Source organism: Astatotilapia calliptera, chromosome 18 (assembly GCF_964374335.1).
Source record: "Astatotilapia calliptera chromosome 18, fAstCal68.1, whole genome shotgun sequence".
NCBI lineage: Eukaryota > Metazoa > Chordata > Actinopteri > Cichliformes > Cichlidae > Astatotilapia > Astatotilapia calliptera.
The window spans coordinates 20,896,142-20,921,059 of record NC_137439.1 but is presented as its reverse complement, the minus strand read 5'-3'; the positions used below and the strand labels follow the sequence as shown (position 1 = coordinate 20,921,059).

Sequence of the window (24,918 nt, the reverse complement as noted above, 5' to 3'; positions counted from 1 at the left end):
CATTTAAAGTAGGTAAGGTTGGATTAGGTACATTTCCAAAGCTTATCAATTTCTGTTCTGCCACAGTCACATCTTCTTGTATTCATGCTACTGCCTAATTAGGTTAACATACTGTAAAAAACACAGCAGTACTGTCTTTAAAAAAAATAATGACACAAGCAGACATAATATTGTGGCACAATTTCTGTAAAATCAGCAATTGTAAAGCAAGTATTGAAAGCGTAATTTAGTAATGCAAGGCTACCATTGCTAAACTGTAACTGATCTTGCGTGCTCAGTTTCATAACAACTGGAGCTTACATTAAACTCAAGTCAATATACAGTATCATAACATACAATTTGCCCTACAGCTCTGTAAAATAATAACAACAAACTGCACAAATGCATAGACACACAAAGGGGTACAAGCATGACAGTGCAATGCTGAATAAACAGGACCAAATAAATAGAATATGCACTGATATACACATGGGTAGACACATACGCACGCAATGAGTGTCATACACGTATCTGAAAACTTCAGGAATGTTATCGCATGATAACAGTTAAGACACGCATTGTTGCAGAGACAAAGCATGCATACAGTACCTGTTGCATACAAATATTCCAAGGAACATCCAAATACTGAATGGATATACTCAGATATGAACATCAAAAATAGGGACTGGGCCATCAAGTTACTTGGCAAAAAACCTTGAGTACACACAAAAGATGGGTTTGTATTTTAAAAAATATAGTTGAGCTCATATTTCTCTAGTTTATTTTTATGTATTATAGTTTTTCTTGCCTTTTTTCTTTCTTTTGGAAAGTACCACTTGTTTGGTTAAGGTCACATAGAAATAAATAAATCAATCAATAAAAAAATGAAACATAGAAGAACAGGAAATGCATGCAATGCACACACGCACATGAACGCACACAAAGACACACATAAAGCACACCTTTCCTGAACAGGACATATTGGATTAGGAATGATTTTTTTTCCCCCTGAGTCCTGTCTCAGAGGTGCTAGATTAAATGCCATTCCCACTTTACTACAGATGGCTCAAAAACAAATCATACAATCCATACGCACACATATTCACATACATACACACACACACACACACACACACACACACACACACACACACACACACACACACACACACACACACACACACACACACATACAGAGAAATGCTCACCAAGGAGATATATAACATGTTGGCACACCCAAACACTAAAGCACCTGTACGGTCCAACGCGTCTCCTCTTTGTATTTCAATCACTGAATCGATGGTTCTAAATTGATTGTAGCTGAGCAGGGGCCAGAGATGTTCCCCCTGGCTCGCTGCCCTGGCCCTCTATTGATTAGATCTGAGAGAGCCAATTGCTTTCACACTGGATTAAGGTGTTCCGGGGCAGTGAGCAAGGAGAGAGAAACAGAGGGAGAGAGACAGAGTCATAGAGAAAGGGGGGAGAAAGAATAGGCTTAGCATCCTGAGAGATTCACCTACAAAGCAGTAAGATCAGGTCAGCAACATTAGCAATTAGTTAACAAGTCATTTGTTGGGGGAGGATAGGTTTGACCATGTATCCACACCATCTACTGGTGTTTCAAACACGTACATATACACAAACGTAGGCAAATAATTTCATTTACGTACAAATTAATATATTTTCTATAACACACATATAATGAGACATAGTCAAGCACATAGAAAATGCACATATGTCTGCAAATTTAAACACGCACACACATGCACACACCTTTGTGTTGCAATCCTTCAGATCAGAGGGCGCTAACACAGATCAAGGGTGTAATCTCATTCCACCCTGGAGCTAAGAAGCCCAGGGCAACAGTATTACACTTCAAAGCTTCAGTCTGAGTTTGTTACACATTCCAGCTCCAAAGTCTTATGCACTGTAACCTAGAGGAATCAAACTCAAACTTTACTATCAGCCAGCATCACAGGATCTCTTCTGGCTTGGATCAAATGATAAATATAGTGCGAAAAGTGGATATATCTTTTTTTCTTTTTCTTTTTGCAGGGTAGGTCTTTTTCCCCCCGAAGTCTGCATTCACATACCTCTTTGCCACATCTATATTCCACAGGGGGCTTTGACTTTCTATATGAGAGAATGGAATGGGCGGAAAAGGGCCAAGAAGAGCCTTCACCCTTCGCCAAAGACAAGTACTTTTGTCTGGCTGATGTCCCCTTCTCAAACCATTTCCACAATGGAGAGGCTTCCAATCCAGATTAAGTGCTTATGAAAATGAAGAACTGCGTGTTGAGAAAAAAGAAGGGACTGCACAGCCTCTGTGGACCCAGGTCACGAAAGCTAGGAAAAAGGCCCCTCGGTCTGAGTCCTCATAAAGGAATTTCTTGGGGAGCAGCAGCCCTATTCACATGGCATTAGGGGTGTAAAAGCCTCACACTGACTGCACAAGTCAGGCCAGCTCAGAATGCATTTGGTTAATACCTCTATTGTCACCCTCCTTCTATGACTGCTCTCTTAGCAGTGAGAAGCAGGACAGTGGTAAATGGGGAATTAAAGAGGCAGAAAAGATGAGATACAGAGAGAAAACAAGGAAGGGAGTGAATAAGAATCAGTGGGTGTAAAGCCCTCACAGCCATACTTATATAGTATGTGCGTGCACAAATAAATGAATGTACATCCACAAATAATACTTGTTGTGTGTCCTGTTTGTGGGAGGCCGACACGAAACCTGGCCAACACAATAATTTATGTGAGAGTTAAGAAACTCAACAGGCCTACAAAGCCAAAACACATAATGACAGTCCAACTACGGTAGCCCATAATATAAAGGTCAGTTTATAGGAACGCAAGAGAGAAAGAGGTGTAGAGGGAAAAAGAGGGAAGAGAGATAGAGGAAGAGTCATTGTGAAATTGACTGAGTGTACGAGCATGTGTGCTTTTGTGTCCCTTTCACTCCGTGTTTGGTTCATTCCCCAAAGGGTCTTATTATGCCTTGCGCTGGCCCCATCACAAAAGCAGTGTCTTTGTATCTCAGCCCATGTAGCACCCCTAGAGAACATTCTAGACACAGCAAATCCATTTGTTTGTCAGCTATAGCTGGACTAATCAGATATCATTCTCTTTGAGAATACCACTGTGCAGCCCGGACTAGCACTATAGTAATGCTGGCCCAGCACTGAGATAACATCTCAGTTCTTTCAGGCTCTTTCTATTTTGTAAGTACTGCACATAGACATCATAAAATGGGGATAGAGGGTAAGTGGTAAAGCTATCCCTGAGTACATTGATTGATCTTCCTAATAATACAGCTACTTTATTAAAACATATTTCCTGATACTGTATATTAGTCAAAAGTTACAACTAAAAGTGAGAGGTACACCACTAAAACTACACAAACTGCACAACAATGTGCAAAGGTTAACTGTATGAGGAGAGATCAATTCTGATATACTGTATCACTTGTATGTAGCACCAGACCTGTTGACACAGACTCACTCGCAGCTAAAGTATAATAGTTGTGTAATTGGTTGTTGTTATAAAAAAAGGCTGTCTTAGAAGTTATTAAATAGCCTGAGCTTTGTGTGTTCTTTGTATTTGTCAGTCTGAAAATATACCTTTCTTGTAGCAGAACCACAAGCCTTAAACCTGTAAAATACAGGCTGACTTAACTGTCAAGGAAAACATGTAATTACATCCACACAATGATATAGAGCAATACAGATTATAGGAGTTGTCTAATTGATGTATAATTGCACATTGTGAGGTTGTGTTTGATACAGCCTGCTCAGTTACGACCTGGGGAGCTGAATTACTTTAGGATAATGCAGGGTGTCATAACATAAATTACACAGACATAATTCTTTGCATATGTTTAATTAAAGATTAAACATAGGAGCGTTTACAGTGTATATATGCAATGTTGTTTGCTTCAAGTGTGCAGGAAGTAAGGCGAATATGATTAGGTTAGGAAATTAGACACGCAGAGGTCAGCTTGAGGTGGTAGTGTTAGTAATCGTGTACATGTGTGGGTTCTCAATGTGTGTACAGGCATCACACAAAAGAGACTGAATAGTTTGCGAGCCATGACACAAAGTCTACCCCAGCTGCCTACGTGGGGTATCCCAGACATCTTGCCAGCCCATCCACAGCCAACACAGGGAGGCAAACAACCATTCACCCCTACAGCCAATTTAGAACCGAACATGTGTAATTAACCTAGCACACATGTCTTTGGTCTGCTGTAGGAAGCCGGAGCACCTGGAGAGAACCCACCCAGGCACAGGGACAACATGCAAATGCCACAAAGACAAGCACCAGCCAGTGGATTTCACTCCAAGACCTTCTTGCTGTGAGGCGACAGAGCTAACTACTGCACCCCTGTGCAGCCCTAGAGAACATGCTAATTTTTTAAGTACACTTCACATACTTGAAAAACGGAAAATGTTTTCCAGCCTGACATTACTCGTTGTTTTGTGGTCGAGTTGTCATTGAAGGTGGGACGAACAGAGCTATATCGGCCCCGCCATAATTGCAATTCAATTCTAATTAGATTGTCAGTCCACAAGTTCCACAACATAAATTTGACTAATCCACATCTATCAATGAGCAGCTGATAGCCTCCAGCAAGCGATGAGACAATTTCCTGGAATTGAAATGTGTCCTTCTGCCATCACACCACACAGACAAACAAACAGTTTTATTAGCAGGACAGTGAATATTGATGGACACTGATTAGGTTAGAAGGAGAATAAGGTACGATGGAAGGGGGAGGGGTTGGTGTTTCTGCTTTCCAAAGCAGGTAGTACTCTGCGAAGAGGCTCAACGTGTCGCCTCATTACTGTGTGCTGGAGCATATTCCAGAGGGATGAGGCGTGGAAGAAGAAAACAAAAATGAGGGGGAATACAGTTTCCCACATGCCGTGCAAGCTGAAGTGTCTCTTGGCATTTAACATTTGGCTATCTTGTGAAGACAACACAGACACTGAAATACAAACTTATAGAAATGCGATATTTTTGTTTTTCATTGAATTCCTAAATGTGCATTCATTAAAAAAAGGAAATTGTGGTAGATTTGATTGATGGGGTTCATGGTTTGGGTGAGAGGGTGAAGTAAAGCCCTTCAAAGCAAAAGCTTTTTGTGTTTTGTCATGGGGGTGACATAGGCAAATTAGGCAGGGCCCCAGCCATCAGATAAATGCTGGGGGTTCTTTGTCTTCCTGTGTCCTTGTGCCACTGGTTGGCCTCGGCTCCCGGTGTCAATCACTGAGTGGAGCGCAGGAGAGGAGACATGTACGTATGAGGGCTGACTGTGAAGTAGACGATGAGAACTGAATGAGAATTTGGCGAAGTAGATTAGAAGGGGTCCTGGGTCAAAGGCAGGCCCGCCTAATAAGTTCCCCGTTCCACATCTGGGAGAACGACCAAGTGAGAGATGGCAGCAGCAACCCCAGTATAAGCCCAGTGGCCAAATCCATAACCCAAAAGTGACTGAAGGTTAGAAAGCCAGACTAGAGACAGATACAGAGAGGAAAACAGCTGAAAGGGGAGCAAAAACTAATAATAAGGAGGAGGGGGAGGAGTTTGTGTCCCTCCACAAGAACAGCTCTGGTTGTGGTGGCTATTTCAATTATGTGTGAACAAAATCTTTGGATTCCCCTCGCATCATTAGAGACCGGGTCTGTTGTTGCAGTGAGAGCTGCGCATCTGTGCTTCGGGTCATTATAAACACTCTGTTTGGCCCTTAGATTCAAAAGGCCTTTGTCTGGGTCATGCTCTTTCACCAGTGCTCTTTGCCATTCAGCTTATTGAGAGCCATGGAAACAAGATGTCTTTCACTCTCTTCTCTTTCTTAAAGCTTTTCTCTGTCTCTTCCTCCCACTCCATTTTCCTCACACCACCCCGGCCCTCTCTGCAATAAGACTAATAGGAACAGGAAGAGTCAGATGCTTACTTAATTGGGCTTCAAGGTGACTTAGTAAATGCTGTGTGTGTGTGTGTGTGTGTGTGTGTGTGTGTGTGTGTGTGTGTGTGTGTGTGTGTGTGTGTGTGTGTGTGTGTTGTTCAGTACACATGGATGGTTCTCTGCAAATGAAGTAAACTCTGTGGAACAGGAGCAGACACGGCCAAATGGGATGGAATGGGCTCTAATAGGTTACCAGGTCTTTGCGGGTTTGTCTGTCAGATCTTTTACACTCAGATAAGCCATACAAAGAAGTAATAAAAAAAACTTACCAGAGCAGAAAAATGTAAAAAACCTAGTGCATAGCCTGCGAAACCGAACTTTAAGATTAAAATACTGGTCGGATGGATTCAGTTTATGAATGTGTTTCTACTGCTAGACTCTGAGCAAGAGCTCTTTATTCTCTAGAGAGAAATAAGCCTGCTAATTGATGTCCGTGACAATGAACCCTATTGGGATATATGGGGATTTATAAGCTTTTAGGCTAAGGTTAATAATGTGATAAATGTGCCCACCTCACTACATTTAACATTTTTAAAAATGCACACGTGGTAGAAGTAATATGTTTTTCTTAGTGTGTGTGCTCATGCCCCATGATGGCAGCCATTAGACAGGAGTAAGGCAGCCATGATGAATCGGCACTTAGCCCAGGGAAGCGCTCTTGCTCAATGGGCTGTGAATCTCCTGCTGCCACTGTCAGCCTGCTGAATGTTAAATAAAGTTATTTGAATATTTGTAATATTAATGTGGCAGCATGTCAAAAGCCTGCTGGAGCCTAACAGTGAGAGAAAATATGAGAGAACTCATATTGGCGTGCCAGCCTATAGGACTGCTCGGGTGAGGAATGACATAAATACTAAAGTAAATAAATACATACTTATGGTCACTGCACTGGAATATAGGATGGATGGAGGGATGGATGGATAGTATGGAGCAAAATTCTGGGAATTCATATAGTACCACAGATAATGAAATTAACCAGTCAAATTCTCATTTCCCCCATTTCATTCATAGCCCGTTCACATCCATTTGAAAGCAATCAGTAGCTGCAATAGCAATGCTTCAATTCCAGACCTTTTGCGATTCCCTGAGCCCACACAAATCTCCACATCCACACAGGTGGGGAGAGTCTCAACAGCTATGTGTGTTGCATATGGCCTGTAAAGAGTAAAAACAGACGAAACTTTGAGAATAACCAATTACAAAATTAAACAAAATATAGCTAGCCTTATAGACCTGAAGAGGACATTTGTCAGCCCAACGAAAATTTGGCTCCCCACAGGAAATAAAGTTTTAACACCAAAATTAAGAATAAGCACTCGAAAGTTTTGAATTGGTTTTCATAGAGGATAATTTGCAACTATGCCACATCGTCCACTTTTAAGAGCTTAAACAACAGAATAATTAGGTTTCTGTGGTGTTTTAATTACTTCAAATAAAAAAAAACATACGGAACATTAAAATGATCAATGCTTAGACAGACTCAAAACAAAACACATGACGCAAAGCCAGCACGATCGAGGTGATTCCATCAATTACTCCTCAGGTGGGCCTTGACACCAGTTCTAAGAAGGGTAAGTGAAACCATCCTACAAGCCTGTTTAGGATACTTGAGTTAAGCAGGACACACAGCCGAGACAAGCTTTGTATTGGTAGAGGTAGCGGGGTCTTATTTGGAGTGTCTCGCTCGATTTAACAGGGAGGTGATAAAATATTTAGCGGATTGCTTACAAAGCTAAGGGGAAGAGAGCGAGGAACAGAGAAAGAGGGAGAGGAAAAGTGGGGGATACCCAAATGGCTTGCGTAGTGGCTGGGGAGCTGGTAATGAGGATGGCATGCTGGCATCATCGTTACAGAGCACAACAACTCTACATGGTCTCTCTGCTCAACCGAACACATACACAACACGCTACCTGACAACAATTAAAACATATAGATTAATGAAAGTGCAATCAGGTGCTGGGAAGCTCGCACATGCCCTGAAACAACACTGAAACGCACATATTAAACCTGCAAAAGAAACAAGCGTTATTTCTGCTGTCACGACAAAGAACTTCCAAAAAAATTAGAAATAAAACCATCATTTATCAATTCAAAAAACTGGCTTTCCATGTAAAAGGACAACTATTCAAAACGATGATCCACCTAACAGAAGTTTTGGTATGGTGGGTATAATATGTAATATACAGATGCATAGCTAGAATAAATGCACTTTCGTTTTCATGTCACTATAAGCAGAAACTAATTTTTACCTTCTTAGGTTCTGGTGAATTAGGCAAATTACATTAATTTGTGTCTCAAGAGCTACATAATAAAGGCACTAATTGAAAATTTTCCACACTTTACCAGACTGTACACAGTACTACTGTGTTCCTTTTTCTAAGCAATACCTTTTTGTTTTGTTGGTATCAATGAGGGGAATTATTCCAGCATGAAACTACATGCTCTTATATTCTTTTTGTTCCTGTTCCTGTTCCTTCATCGCTAATGGGCAATTACTTCTGACCCAATGCTGAGGCTGTGTTATTGCACCAACCCCACAATTGATTGGTTGCCCATAGAACTGAGCTTCCACAAGCACTTTAAGGTTAAATTTCCCTGTTTAAATAATGGATTGCAAGTCCATGAAAAGAAACTGCACAAAAAATAAAAAGGTTGAGATTGCTGTTATTGGAGGGGACTCTCAGTGGAGATGAGAGGGGAACTGACTCCACACAAGACTCCAGAGAGTGAGCTAGTTATATGAGCTAGAAATGGTTAGATCATCTATTTCTACTCCGGCCTTTTTTTTTTTTGGTCAAGTCAGTGTTTGTGCTGACGACTATGGTCAACCAACACAACATTTTAGGCCACAGTCTCACAGTCCTAGAGATCGATTGGCAATCATCTGGTAACCACTGGTTCAGACGGAAAAATGTATATTACACAAAGATTTGTGAGTAGTTTGCTGCACCTAAAACCTCTTTACTAGCAGATTACTGCATGCGCCTGTATTTTGTATGGAATATGCTGATATATCTGCAAACACTTGCCACACGGTAATGAAACGGTAATGAAACCTCCTCCCGCAATGAGTGTTCACAGAGAAATTGTATCTTCCACACAAAATACGGGCAAGCACAGCAAACTTACGAGTGTCCAAAAAATGGCAAAGAGGTTTTCTTTGTAGGGGTTACCTACTGGTCTGGAGACCTGTGGGATCGAGGCCTCACAGATTCATACTACTGTCAACTCTTGTTAAGCTACAGACCCCAGTAATTTCCTCTTAGTATAGGCTTAATTCACTAGCTTCCATAACAATACTAGGCATACATTTAGACATTGAGCTTAGGCAGTGCACTATGAAACAAAGCGGGAAAACAAAAACAACACAAATAGAACAAAAACAGGCTTCAACACTGGATGAAATTTCAAACATCAGTATTGACCAGAATTTCGAAGTCCCTGCACTGCTAAGTAGTGCATTTCCATCAGAGAGAGATGAGATGATTATCTTAGCTGGAAATGTACTAGAGAAGGAAGTCTGGAGGATTGTAGGAATTAGTGGTCTTTGTAGAGCAATTTCTACAGTGAGACCATTGTCTGTACATGAACATGCGTGTTTGTGGTGACTTCCACTAACACAAGCCACAATAACCCTCATACTAACATTCCAGTTATTCTGCACCAAGTGTGCAGAAGCCTGAGGTAAATAATGGGGAAAGAGGCAAAGTTACGCTACACGGAGAAAAGACTGACAAGGATCAGTGTAAGTTTACATCCATTAAAGACTATGAGACTGTCAGCGCTAGAGGACAGGCAAGGTTATTTGGTTCATTTGAATTAAAATTCCTGCACTGCATAGGAACACAAGTGCATAGCATGCTCATGCACATGCCACACACAGCATGATTAGTGAGTCAGGATTTAACACGAATAAACAAATAATTAATGTAAACATGAAGCAAAACTAGCATCAAGATGAAGTCTGTTAACAGGCTTGAAATGATCCAATCTTCATGTCAAGAATTATGACAGTGACGAGAGCTACTCGCCTATCGATAAGACTCTGAGACCAAGACGTTCAGGAGCCCGCAGTCCAGTAGCAAAGAAGGGTTGTTAGGTCAATGTACAACCAGGAGCATGTTCAGTGGACTTATGAATATTCAGCACAAATGGCTCGGTCTGACTGTAGTATTGTAACCGAGTACTCTATCAAGGCCACGTGGCTTCAAGGTGATGACAATGTGTAGTTTGTTTTTATTTTGCTTATTATAATTATTTTGTTGTGTTTTTGTTTTTATATTGCAGACCAATACATAAGTATTGTGTGTCACAAACACATAAGTTTAAGAAAAGAAAGACAAAAAAACATACTTAGGACATTTTTTTTCAGTGAAATAATTTAACATTAAATATATTGCGTGTACCAATCTCAATGGGCAGTCTTAGCATTTGATTTAAGTGATTTTGTCCAGTACATGATGGACATCAGAGGAATCAGCTTTTAATTAGACTGTTGACCATGATTTTCGGCCTAACTGGATTTTATTCTAAATTTGCATGATCTGTTAGCAAACTGAGCCCCTGATTTATTGATAATTGTACTTACTTAAGAGAAGCGAATATCGGATAAATCAAAGTCACTGATCAGCCGATCACTTTAATTATTTACAAGATAAACAAGAGAGTCTATCTTATGCATTTAAAGCATTGAATACACAGATTACAATTTATTTGTAAAGAGAATTATAATATTGAGAAATGGTGTAAAAATTTGAAACTAAATTAAGAGTTTACATCAACCTAAGCACAGCCTTTTAACTTCTGCCCTGTTATTTTCATTCGAAAGTCATCCAATCTTTGGCAAGGACTTTGTGTGTTTGTTATGATGTGCGTTAGTGTGTAGGTGGGTTTTGCGCAGGACATGGTGCAATGTGAGAAGGATACAGTAGACACAGTCACACACAGTGTGCTTTGTAGATATGTGGCACTTATATCTGTTTATTGATCAGACCAGATGTGGGTAAATCAATCTTATCTGAGCTCCACACACTTTCCAACTAACCCCGAGAGGCAGGCCAACCAATACTTTGCCACACCGAGAGCCTCAAGCCACTCGCATTATCGTCAGACACCTTGAGCAAATCTTCTGTTTGTATATGTGCGTGTCAGAAAAACAAGGTGCATTAGAGGGCACGCAAAAACAGAAAGTGACAGCTTGAACTAAAAGCCCATTCAACCTTCCTTTTAGATATGAGCTATTATCTATTCCTCAGAATGTATTCATCAGCACATCGCAGAGGCAGAATCAAACCTTTTGTCATCTGAAAGGTAGGATGGACAAAAGGCTGACATTCACAGCAGATTACAACTCAATGCTAATGTATCTTTTTAGTTCCCTGGAGGTAGATGTGATTAAGGAAAAAGTATGGTGTATCATAAGCTGCAAAACATGAAACACAATCAATTCAGCCATTACACTAGAGTGGAAGACCTGTGACCAAAGGTAACATGATGCCCTGTTGTATGTGATACCAAAACAGAATAAATTAATGCCAACAGACTAAGGTGAATTGATCTGTTCTATTCTGGGGAGTCCATCTCTTTAAAAGATTGAATAATGAAAAAGAAAGAAAAATGTACGTAGGGCCCAGTAAGTCCTGATAATACACTCTCATAGCAACCATGGTGTTTTTTTACAGAAAAAGATCAATCCACTTACCTCGGCAGACATTGCCATTGTCAGGTTCAAACCCAGCTTTGCAAGTGCAGCTACCGATAGGAACCATCCACTCTCCATCTCCGTTACAGTAGAGCTTTATAGGGACATCTACTTCCTCTGAGTTTGCGATGCAGGTCCCTCTAGCAATGACCAGGGAAGTGCTTTCAGCCCCTGTCATGGTCTCTGGAAAGACTGCAAAGTTCTGAACCACACTTGGACACTTCTTATAAAATACCCTGACTGACAGAAGAGACATACAGGCCCCATAGTCCTGAAAGGCCAGGTAGAAGCCATTTTTAGACAGCGGACCAAAGCTTCGCACCTCTGTGTTAACTTTCATCAGGCGTCCGCCAAAGTCCACCTGTGAGAAGCTTTCATCAGCAGCAATGGTGTCCACTTTGAGGTAGGGGGCCTCCATCCAGAAGACTGTGCCTTTAGTGGCAATGACAGCATCGTTTTCATAATAGTAGAGATTAAACGTCTCCTTGCAGGAACCGGGGACATTTGGGATGGAGCTGCAGTCGCGCACGGTGAATCGTATCTCCACATAGATGCGCTGTGCTCCGCGGCGATCAATGAAGGTTGTGAGGAGCCAGTTGTTTTGACTTGGTTCGAAGACATTGCACACCTGGTACGTCCTGATGGTGTTGAGGTTTTCGTCATAGCCACTCACCTCCTCCCACTATAGAAAGACAGAGAAGAGAGAAAGAAGTCCACATGGCTGATAAGTAATTATCTGCTATAAGGCTGCAGTGCTCACTCTTTTTTGATAGAGAATGCTAATATTGGCAGAGCCACGGAGAATTCATACACATATCAGTAATTTCCCTAAGGCACTAACTTGAGTCCTCTTCCTGGACTGAGAAAAATGCATCAGCTTATTGGGGCTTGTTAATCCACTGATGACACACAAATGTATTACTTTAAAAAAAATTTAATTCCTCAAGTGCAAAGCAACAATTTATTGTCTTGTTTATCAAGTAGGCTCACAGCTGTAGGATGTGCACTCCCACTGCATAAGCGCAAACCAAGGCATGATTTTGGATGCAATACCGTTTTCTGTCGATGCCAAGTTTCGCTGGGCATTGAGTCGATACGTTACAAAATATAGTGTGTAACAAATTCAAGATTAAGCACTGCTGAATTACAATTAGACAGACAGGCAGGGACTTCACGAGAGCCAAGGATGGATGGAAAGCCATTTGAGTGCATACTGAACTGAATTTCACTGCAGGCCATTTCTTGCAGGTGTGACCCAGAAAGGGTCTTGGATGAGCATCAGAAGCCCCTTGGGGAATTAACTCAGTGCACCAAATCATGCTAAAAACGTGCCATTAACATTTGGCTGGATTCACTGAGAATCAGGCAGAGAAATCACAGAAAAAAAAATAGAAGAAGCTTGCTTTGAAATCATCTGAGTAACCGTCCAGCTGTGCAAAAGCTGGCCTTGCAAAAATTGTTAGTGGCATTCCACTGATATTCAGTGTGCAATATTTGAATTAGTTACAGTATTTTTAAGAGGAATGTATTATTCTTTAGCATACAGCAGCAGAGCTCACAGACCAAAAAAAAAAAGAGTTACATAAAAGCACCAGTGAATTCAAATGAATATTTTGTGGAATATTTTGAGAAAATGATCTGAAACACTTTTTCATTTTTTTATTTTCCTTGGATCAATTTCAATCTTTATAATAATACAATGCTTTTTGCTTCCATTTAAAGCAACTGCTTGGCACAAAGATTTATTTCTCCAAAGTTCCCAACACCAATGATCCAAACAGCTGAAGGCGAGAAGTTAATGAGGTCTATAGTGGACTGAGTGGGCCTCAAGTCAGTTCATGTTTCTTATGTGCATATATCTCCCTGTGCTTCCTCCTTCTTATGACCTTTAAAACTCCAGCTGCTCAATCAAGCTTAATAGAGAGGAGAAGATATTGGCTCTTCACACACAGCCGCAACATCCAGTCAAATGATGGAAAAAAGTCCATAAAATGATGCAAGGCGAGATAGAGCTGATAAATGTGAGCCGTCGAATTTTGCTGTTTGAAAACCAGCGCAGGTAATAAAACCATTTGGCACAAAGAATATGTGGAAACATCTGGCAACAAACAAAAAAATGGTTGGGTCTAGTAAGGGCATGTAGAGGATGGAGTGGGAAGGCACGTGAGGAACAGTGGCACTGCTGACATGATAAACGAGTTTACAGAAATCTGAGGTGCAAATTAAAGCCTTTTTTCACTGCTGCTCCCTGTGTGCCCACTTCACTCTACTCTTCTCCCCCTCTCCTCTCTTCCCCTTGTGCTCTCTTCTCTCGTCTCTGCTCTGTAATGACCATTCATCAGCATTACAGAAACCTGTCCCTTTCAGCGCTGCCTGTTCATTAATACAGCCAGCCCTAGGCTCCTCTGCACCCGTCTGCTCCAGTCTAGGAGGGGGTCCTCACCGCCTCTTGTCTAGCCAAATGACCACCATCTTTCACGCCAGAGAGGAGCCTGAGGCGTCTCCGATAATGCCCATCTAGAGTCTGTCCAGAAATTCATTGGCTCATATAATAATGAACTATATCTTTCTCCTCCTCAGTAGATATGAGGTGTCACGGCTGTTTAAAGACAACCAAAACTAATAATAGGTGCATTAGTTAGTCGAAATCAAACTTTGTGACCCAGTTCCCTCTTTGCTCTTTTCAGTGCTTTGTTATACCTGTGTGTTTATGTGTGCTTGGAAAAGGTGCTGCTGATAATTTGATGGTTTAGCAACCACATATTGATTTGCTAGCTGTTGTTTTGCTGCACAAAGCTTGAGGCAAAACATTTGATTATTTTGAGCATTAAAACTGGTATATAACTAATATTTGGCATCTCTTTAACCTTATCCTAGGACCTGACGTCCACATCACACCACATTTTGGGTTATATCAATTTTGCTCTACATGGGCCTGATATCCACTTAGGAGAACATTATACTGCTACTGTTCTATCAAAATTTTAAACGAATATCCTCATATGTGGCTCTCATTTTTCTTAAAAACAAAAATAAGGTAAAAAAACAAACAACAACTGGTAATTATTTGTTCTTACATTCATCGGGCCCCAATATGCCCAAATATCAAAGAGAAATTAAAAATGCATGTCATGGAAGAGTTCTGGTCTTAGGAGGATAATTTTCCCACTATTTTCAGAGATGTGACGCATACACTCAGGAACAAAGTCATGTTAATATGGTGTCTCGGCCCCCACTGTTACAGTATTTCTATGCTTTCTGTGCTTTTTAAATAATTTAAGCCAAATGTATCTGCCTCGTGGCATCTGTGTATTCTTGCCAGAGGCTCTTTCTCAGACCACCAATAAATACAAATTTTACTTTTTCGAATAGAATCGAGCCATACATCTAAACACCTGTTCTAGTCACAGAAATGCATATCAGAATTAAGCGTGCACATAAAAACAAATAAATCAAATGAACATCGAGAGCAGAAGAAGACCACACTAGGCGCCACTCCTGTCACCTAAGAACAGAAGTTACCTTTGTCCAGTTCACACTGGTCAGTGGAAAAATGTTGCCTGGCCTGATGAGTCTTGATTTGTGCTGCAACATTGCGTCGGTAGGTTGAGAATTTGGTGTAAACAACATAAAAGCATTGATTCATTTTGCCCTGTATCAATAGTTCATGCTGGTGTTGGTGTTGGCAGCAAAGTGAGTTCACTTGCTCGCCCTGCCCATGCCTTTATGACCACAGTGTACCCATGTTGGTGCCTGCTTCTGGGGAGAAAAGGCATCACGTCGCAAAAAATCATCAAATCATCTCTGTCCGTTTTTGTTTTTTTCAACATGACTATGAGTTTGCTGTACTCAAATGGCCTTTGAGTCACCAGATCTCAATCGAATGGAACAACTTTGCGATGTAGTGCAACAGGAAAGTCGCATCATGGGTGTCCAGCTGACAAATCTGCAGCAACTGTGTGATGCTATAATGTCAATATGGACCAAAAGCTCTGCATGCGATGGCATCGCATGCAGTCGTTTATGGAGTTTAATTCTGTTAATGTCCACTGATGTTTTTATATCCGGAGTATTTGCATGCACATGCCAATTTTCACTTACTAGCGTGTTTATGTGCCTCTATAAAATGAGCTCACTCCCAGTTAGTTTTATTTTACACAGTTTTGCATCACCTAATTCATATTTTATCATTACCAACCTAACTGAACTTAAACTTTTTTTGCTGATGAAAAACTGTCAAATACCGAGAGCCTTTTAACTCAACACTTATTTGTAAGCCAATTAAAGTAACCACCGGCACCCCTCTAATAGCTTTGCTTTTACCATTAATATAGGAGACACTTGTCCCCTGCCCCTGATTGTCAAGTGTGGCTATTGTGCGTGTCATTATTGCTGCTCTGTTTTATGGGCAGTAGCAAGGAGATGGAGGAGCTATGGATTCATAGAGCTCTTAATGTTTGTGTTAATGACCAGTTACAGCTGGCTGAGCTGGAGAAGAGAGGGTTGAGAAAAGGGGGGAAAAAAATACAGAGTGATAAATAAAAGAAAAAAACAGGAATGGGGAGGAATCAGGAAAAAGGGGGAGGGTTGAGAGGGTGGGGGTAATGTATTCAGACTGATGTTCCCCTTCCCACAGCCTCAGCTCACTGCCATCAAGCCATCAATACTCTGCCCTCATAAAAACCATCCATCACATTGATCTCTTGCCATTATCCTCAAAGACTAAAATAACACAGAGCAGCTCAGATGGCCACAGTCTTGCTCTGGAGGACTACAGCATCCAATATTGGGCTGGGGACAAGCAGAGATGGGAGGAATAACCAATCAGAACAAGGATGTAACATCTGTGGAAAATAATGGGCCAAATGGGCTGGAGTAATGAGTCATTTGGAGGAGGCATGGTTGGGGCAGTATAAGAAGATACCTTAAGGAAATGATAAACTTATTTTTTTATAGAATGGAAACTAAATCTTAATGTAGTTCCTAGACCACCGGTCATGACAGGAATTTTGTAATGTTGAATAGAGTCTCAGAAGTCTCAGAACTTTATTTCCGCACAATTCAGCATTTGTGATGCTGCCAATATTGAAAAATAATTAGCAGTTATTGAAATACATTTTTTATGTGACAGACAGTGAGCAAACTGCGATTGGGTGACGCATTAAAACAGGTGTAAACTTCATTTTGTAATCATTCCAATGTTGCAAATATCGGAGAAAACACATTGACCAGCTAGATTCGAATATCTGATCTCTAATTGAGAGCCATGTGTTTAGCCCCTCTGCAGTATTCACCTTCTCTCCCTCAATCTCTGTGAGTCTATGTAAACCAACAGAGGTGGTTGTAAGAACACAGACAGGGGGATCGTCAGGTTTGTAATAGAAATTCTGTGTACGATGTCCAATTGCACCCATTCGTAATGACTGGCCATCCTGTGTTATGTCTCCTGCACACTCTGCCCAGACAGCACTCTTGCCCTAAACAAAAAAAGGGACATTTCCAGTTGTGTTCTACCCCACCTTAATTTTCCCGACACTGTCTATAATTCATGTGTGGATTTAGGATTTACTGAGCATCATTCCCCTATTTGCTTCAGGAGCTTTGCTGCATACGTACAACCCACAGAGGTTTTATCATGACTCCACCGTACCTCTACCTTCAGTTTTAAAATTGGACATTTGGTATGAGTAGGTCGGGTTGCGACTCTGACACACACGCACAAAGGGAGAACTTGACTACTTTTAGATCATCATTCAGCATCAGTCAATTCACACGAGCAGAAGATGTGAGCAGAGAAGCACATATTCAGCTGATCTTTAACCTCCAGCCTGCTGTCTGATTCTCAGTGGAGTCACACTCACAAACTGCTTTTCAAATCTATCAGCACGAGTTAATACAGCTCCATGCTCAGACATACTGCACACAGATGGGTGATGAGCAGCTCAGAGCATTTCCACATTTATATCTCCACAGCCTTGAAAGGTCTACAAAATGCCACTGCAAATAGTAGATGAGTGTCTGGCAACTATTTCTTGAATGTCCATCAAAACAGCCATTACTCAGTCTGCCGATGGGCTTTTACAGCAGGACCCAAGGCAAGAGATGTAGAAAGCTACAATCAAATGGAGCCACTTCAACACCACTGTGTTCCCCTAAACTTTTAACCCGACTCCACTTGTTGATGCAGTTTACAACAGTTTTTTTTGTTTGTTTGTTTTAGCCCTTTTCAGTTAATGCCTTTGGTGTTGAAGTTAGCATTTGAAGTAATTTAGTTGATGAGGTTCTTTTTTTTTTTAAGTGTTACCCAAATAATCCTAGGACTAAATTATGCTTGGATGCTTTGTTGAAGTCTACACCCTCAAGCGCCTATAGGCTGAAATGTTTTTGAGCACTTTCTAACAACGAGTTGTCCGTTCATCTATCATCTGAAACGTGTGGGTGGAGGCAAGCATGAGACTGATTTTATTACTACAAGCTCGGGATGGGCATTTCAGTAATGAGCCTATTTGTTATTCATGACAACACAACATTGAACTAAAGGAGGGAAAGTGTACCTATAAAGATTTTTCTTTAATAATTACCCCTGAATACATCCTGGCTGTTGATAAAAAGAGAGGGAAAGAAAAAAGAAATGGTATGCGTGCGGGTGAAATTCACATTGACAGGTCTGTAAAGGCGAAGGTCTCAGAAGGACAGTGGATTATAGGTGGACATGAGAAGCTGAGATAGGGATTGAACTCTTTATGCCCCTTCTGAAAGACACTCTTCTCATTTTGCAAAGCTCACTGCCGACAGTAATCACAATCCAGATAGTATTTTTTTCTTCCCAAAGGTGGTTTCAAATCCCTCTGCGTTAATGAGGATATTTGCATATCAACCTTTGGGTCTTTTCCTTGAAGTCAATAGAATGGACATTTCATGTAAACTAACAGTGGTCTGTCTTGGCACCTTTATTCACTCCTTCCTACACAAACTTTGAGACACATGCTCATAATCTCCTGCAAAATCACTTATTTCGAACGCTTTACCTCATCCGCCACCTCACACACACACACGGCCAGGCTGCAGCCCCTAAAATATGCAGTGGCATGATTGCTATTATCATTTCTGATCAGCTGTGTTATTGAATGGATGCTGCTGTCAGGGCAGTTGCATAGGAATGATTATTTTGCGGGGCATCTGAGGCCTAGTTCCGCTTGGCTGAATGTGATGGATGGGGAGGAAATGGTGATGTCTGAAACACTCCCAGTCCTGCCAGATCTCAGCCACTCTATAATTACAGTCACACAGTTTGACTGAGCCCAAGCAGAACTTGGTCTGTCTGGCTGGCTAAAGCAAAATGAGTCTCGTTGAAAATCTGCTCCCTTGCCACGCCCATACCCTGATCAATACATTTACTGGACTTGAGGTTTGAAGCAAGTAAGTTCATGTTGCAGTTGCTGAGTGTAAACCAAACAATTCAACAACTGGAGATAGTGAGACCGCGCCTCAAACACTCCTTTTCGGTCGTAAGTCTGTAAATTCTTCTTTGAGCCACCATTCATTCCCCTGTTTTATTAGCTTCCTCTAAAGGTATCAATGGGATCTGTCAGGACGACGAACCACCGCCAGACCTCAACGAGGTCTCTTGCTACATTATCAACAAATATTTTTTATTCATATTTGGAGGTTGGGTCCGTGCTAGTGAATTGGACTGTGTGATATTTGTGCTCTGTTGACATATTAGTTACCATTCGGTTTCATTCTCTGCTCCAAATGCTTTTAGTATGTCTTTTGTCTCATTTTCTTATAGAGAGGCACAGAACGTGACTGCACTCTGGACCATTCAGTGAACAACTCACACAGACTGTTCGCTCTCATATTTCTCCATCCAACTTTTAAAATGGAATTATTAACGCTTGCATTTTCAATTATGAGCCAGTTGCTTTAAGCAGTCTGTCTGCTTGGATACAGATGTTTTTAGCTATAACAGTAAACTGAACTCTCCCAGACAGGGTTGCATTGTTTTCAGGGATGCAAATTGGGGTTCAAGTGTCTTTCTCAAGGGCACTTTGGTCCTTAAAATGGTCTGGGATCCAATGGCCAAGCCTGCAATTAACTAACTTTCTGCATTTACTTGGCAACAACCACCCTTCATATAGAAGCCTCTTTTTTGTTTTTAAATATTTAATCATTAAAATAAGTATAATTCCTAAAGACTGGTAGGCAGAACAAGCTGCTTGATGTGGAAAAACAGACATCAATTAAATGTTTTAGATAAATAAATAAATAAATTAGGATGTGTAATGACAGATTTTTATTTGTCCCATTAAAAAAGTTAATTATTTTTACTCTGTTGTCCTTATGCTTTTAATAATATGTATTGCACTGGAAATTTTTATATTTTGGAATCAACATTTTTTTTTATATATTTTTAATTTTAAATGCTCCAACTTTGACTGATGGATAAAAACAACAAAACCCCCAAAACAGTAATTAGTGCAGCTTTGTGTGTAGTAAATATTAAATTGCTTAATCTCAAAACATTTGTTTGATTAAGATATTCACGCAATTATTCACATAGGAAAGATTTAATAAGCCCAGAGATAAATCAGCAAGTGGTCTGGAAACCTTCATTAATTCAACTAGACGTGTAAAAGCACAAAAAGAAGGTTAAGGTTATTGTGCTGAAGCATAAAACTGTTTTTTGAATACTTTTCTAGCACAATGCACCTGGTAACACCCACTCAGGTGCCTTGAGACAAACCATGAAGCTGACACTGCCTCAGCACGACTTTAGGTTACCAGTAGCAACATTACCTTGAGTCACCCTGTGTAAAAGGTTCAAGCAGTGTTTAGCTGAAATCTGACAACCTCTGCAATCTTATGAATTTATTCTGGAGAATCATAAAACCACTAAATAATGAATTATTACTATGTATATTTGCATGCATAGGGAAAGAAACGAAAAGTTGAAAAGTAATGGAACTGGGGTGACAGAAAAATACATTTGCAACAGAATGTGAAGAGCAAAAATATGACAGGAAAAGAAGGACAAAAACATCCTTTTTGTGGCCTAAATCACTGCTTTCAGTATGTCTCACGATCGTAACTCATGGAAGCCTCAAAGCCCCTCCTTTACAGCACACAGGACAAAGTCTGAACATTGGGCTTTTTCAACATTTCAGCAGCGGAACTGCTCCATAAATATCACAGCAAGTGCAAAACATACATTTGCATTCCTTTACTCGCCTGAGGAGCACGCCATCCTCTCCAAAAATCACCAAGCGCCTTTCATGTATGTTAAGTTTTCACTTTGATCTTCAATTTTACAGCTATTAAAGAATAAAGTGTTCATAAATGTGTTATTCTGAGTTTTTCTCCTGAATTTTATCGCACACCTGCAGCATCACACAGCACCACGAGCTTTTTGCAAAGTGAGGCAGTTTCATGTCTTTAAGCATAAAATATAGCATGTATGTGTGTTACGTACTTATAAAAAATTAGCATCTATAGACAGGATCAACCACGATTTAACAGAAAATGTATTTCACTTCTGGCAGGTGAGCTGTCCCTTTTAAATTTTCTTTTGTTCACTGAAGTATGTATGAATGCCTTTCCATAGGATGTGACATTCCTAACTATCATAGCAAATATCAAAATGTTCAGGTTAAGAAAACTGAGATTATATTTCACTTGAAGGCCGCCAAATCTCTCACATAACATAATATTCCTTGAATGAAATGAGAGAATATTGTCTCTTAAACAGACTGATGATGAATTAAGGGCTGCTAATGATTTGAGATGTACATTGTGCATGTGTGTTTGTGTGTATATAAATCCTACATAGCACGACACCTACCAGCCTTATCATCCATACAGAAAGATACAAAAAGATAGGGAGGGGGTGGGGCAGGGTAGGGTGGGGTAGTTGCGTTGTGCGGTTCGTGGTTAGATGCAGATCGTGAAAAGACGGAATCGACGCTTTGAGACAGACAAGCTGAAGTGAAGAAAGGCAGCGGGAAAAAAAAGTCAGAAGCAGTCAGGGTGAGAAGATGGAATAGAAGAATGGAAGGGTTTACTGCTATTTCTGCCAACTGTAGGACGGCTGAAATAGCAGGTGCTGCAGGTACTGGAGCAAACACATAATCACTCCCACACATACAAGCCAAACTCAAGGCGCTCCTGCATACTCCTCCAAATTCATACCAAATTTAAGATTTAAGAGTCATTTCTCCTTTCTTTTCTGTCCCACTTCTATTCCTTTGTTCTTTTATTTATTCTTAGACAAAAGGAAAAAAATGTCCTTGGTTTCCAAAAAACATCCAAGTCACTTCCTACATTTATGCAGAGGGAATCCAAAGGATGGAAATCAATAATTGAGGCAGCCACATGTTATTTCATTCCAAAAGGGAATATTTAAAAATGGTGGAAAGGTGAAAAAATAATAATGGGAGGGAGAAATATTATGGAATTATGGCATACAGTTCCCAAACAGTGTATCGTTTTTATCTTTCTGTGACCAAACGTAGACGCTGTTGTCTTGACCAAGTCTCATTTGCGTACAGAAAATATTGAGAGGTAACGCTGGATAAGACTTTTAAGAAAACACAAACGCACAAATGCCCAAGCAAAGACTTACATCCACGCAAAACCCTCCGACAGAGAGCCATGAATGCACTGTGATCCGAGTGATTCGTTGTATTACCATTCCAGTCTTCACGCTGGGCAGATATGCCCGCGTCTGAGCTCAGAGCAAATTCAGATGTCTGGCTTCACAACTAAATCACACTCCGTAATCTTGGAGGTAAAATGAAACAGGTCTCCCACTGGTATGGCAATGTCTACTATATGTATGTGTGCGCATTTGCACAAATGTGCACGTGCATCCAATTTTTTTCCAACCATATTCCCAAAGAGTTTATAAAGAGTTATGTGGGTGAATGTGTAATGATGAGCATGTGCTTATGTCCGGTTAAATTGACATCCAGCATGTGTGTGTGTGTGCACGCACAGGTATGTGGGTCTCCGTGTATGTAATGAAGGCACTCTTCTCACCTGGCCTCTGAAGTGAAGCCAGCATGACTCACAGTCATTTTTTCCCTTCTTCTCATTCCAGTTCAGCTCGAGCCCACTAAGTTCAGAGTTCACCTCCATCCCTCTTTCTCTCATTCCTGCACACGCGTCCTTGATCTCCTTTCCCTTCATCATTTCTGACACATATTATCTACATTCAAGCAGCCCCTTTGTCCATTCCTCTCTGCCATTTTCCCCCCACTTTCCTTATTTAACTTTTCCCTTTGACCTTTGAACCCGATTTTTAAGGTATGAATAAATCAATAATAGAAGCAGTATCGGAAAATATCTCCAAATCGTCCTTCCCGTCAACCACCAAGGTATTTAATTTTTTTTGAGTTAACATGTCACACACTGAATTAGCACCAGACCTTAAACTACATGTGACCCCTTTTTTCTGTTTTTATCCTTTATGAAACCTTAAAACAACTAAATTAGCCAATGACTTAGCATTATAAATCATTTAAATTCTGCTTAAAGGCTGACCCTGGATACAAGTGTAAGTACTTTCAGTATAGGTATCCTTTCTCCTTCAGTGCTGCTTTGGTGTTACGTTCCATGAATTCTCCCCATTTCTTTGACCATCTATATTCAATCATCCCCCTTTTCTGTTCTCTCTGCCCTTTTCTCTTTTTCATTTCCCTCACTTTACTTTTCCCTCCTGTGTTCCCTTATCTCCATTGACCCAGTGTTTGTCTGTCTTTCAGGGTATGAATAATTGAGGTATATTGAGTCTGGTCAGCAGATGGTGAAATGGCCATTATGGATCTATCTGTGCTCTTTAGGAAATGCTGAGTGTATGCTGACACCTGTGCAGTTAAGGTCCGCAGGAGCGTTGCCGAAGCACCGAACACAACAGGGGGGAGCATATATGGCACGCCCAAAAATGGTACTCCTCTTCCAGCACCTGTGCATGCTCACATATGCAGGTGCAGATATACAACACTCTCAGCCACTCAAATTTATGCCTGAGCACACACAATCTCACATGTGGAAGAACAAGAGAGAGTAAATCCAAACAAACATATTATGATGAGTTCCACTGCTTCTCCAAACCATCTTATGCACCTGCCACAACAATAGAGAGGGGCGCTTCCAAACTCTCCTCGTTATCTCACGCCGTCTGTCTCACGCCCCATTTTACGCTGCCTTGGTGGTCCCGAATCCTCAATGCACTACAGCTTGAGAAAAGACATTTAAATGTTTTTCACTACATTTTCCACAATTTCATAACACGGAAACACGGGGGAACTATAAAAACGGGTGGACACAACTGGGACATTGTTACCTTCAGTGATTCTTTAAGTCACTGAAGGTGAAAAATAAAAAAAAGAGTACATTTTCTGTTGGCATAACAGCAAATAAATGTACCGTGTTAAATCCACACAGCAAATGATTACCAGCTAGTCAAAGTTCTCGACAGCAAGTAGTTGAAGTATCCCACCGAGGATTTTATACATATTATATGTAAGATTATCTGGGTTAAAGACTAACTAGTAAACAAACTTGAATATTTACCGTTATCTGAGTTTGTTCCACAGATGCAGATATTTAAAGGTAAATGAATCAACCCTCTTTCTATTTCAAATTATGGGCTAATAATAAGCAGAACACTAACTAATTAATTAATAAATGGCATATATTTGCAACAATATTAACCATGCTATTACTGATTCATGTCAGTAATGATTCATTTCATTCAGAGCATTTACTTCAGTTTGTCTGTTTTTGGCTGCAGCTTTCCAGTCTATCATGTCCCCTTGCACACCAACCCCACCTCCACCCACCCACGCAATCACACAGACACACATAGCCCTCTCTTTCCTAAGCCCCTGACAATCCAACCAACCTGGCCTGCCTCACGACAGTTTACAGTACCCACAGCCTTCATCCGTACAGCCACTGCCACCCGCTGATCGCGGGTCCGACCCTCCCAACACCCACCCACCCTTCCTAGGATCTTCCTCTTAAAGCTTGGAGTCAAACTGTGACCTTCCTGACTCACACGAGTTAACCCAAGCATTCTTGAACACAGACACACACAAACACACAGCTGAATGTTGAGGGGCCAAAGGTTTGGCTTTTTTGCCCCATTCACACAGTTGATCCCTCACCCTCTCTCACTCCAGCTTCTTCTAATCCTCCCCCAAACCCCTTCCTGATCCCGGAGCCCCTCGAACATCACTATCACATTTCTTTTTTAGCCGTCTCTCTA

General features: G+C 40.8%; 1 protein-coding gene across 2 annotated transcripts in view; it reads right to left on the bottom strand.

Moving 5' to 3' along the window:
• LOC113010977 (ephrin type-B receptor 1-B) overlaps positions 1-24,918 on the bottom strand; it is a 436,216-nt gene that overhangs the window by 92,504 nt on the left and 318,794 nt on the right. For both annotated transcript variants that reach the window (XM_080292596.1, XM_080292597.1), the window contains exon 23: positions 11,649-12,330. In XM_080292596.1, coding sequence (XP_080148722.1) covers positions 11,649-12,330 — 682 coding nt within the window. The remainder of the gene's footprint in view (positions 1-11,648; positions 12,331-24,918) is intronic.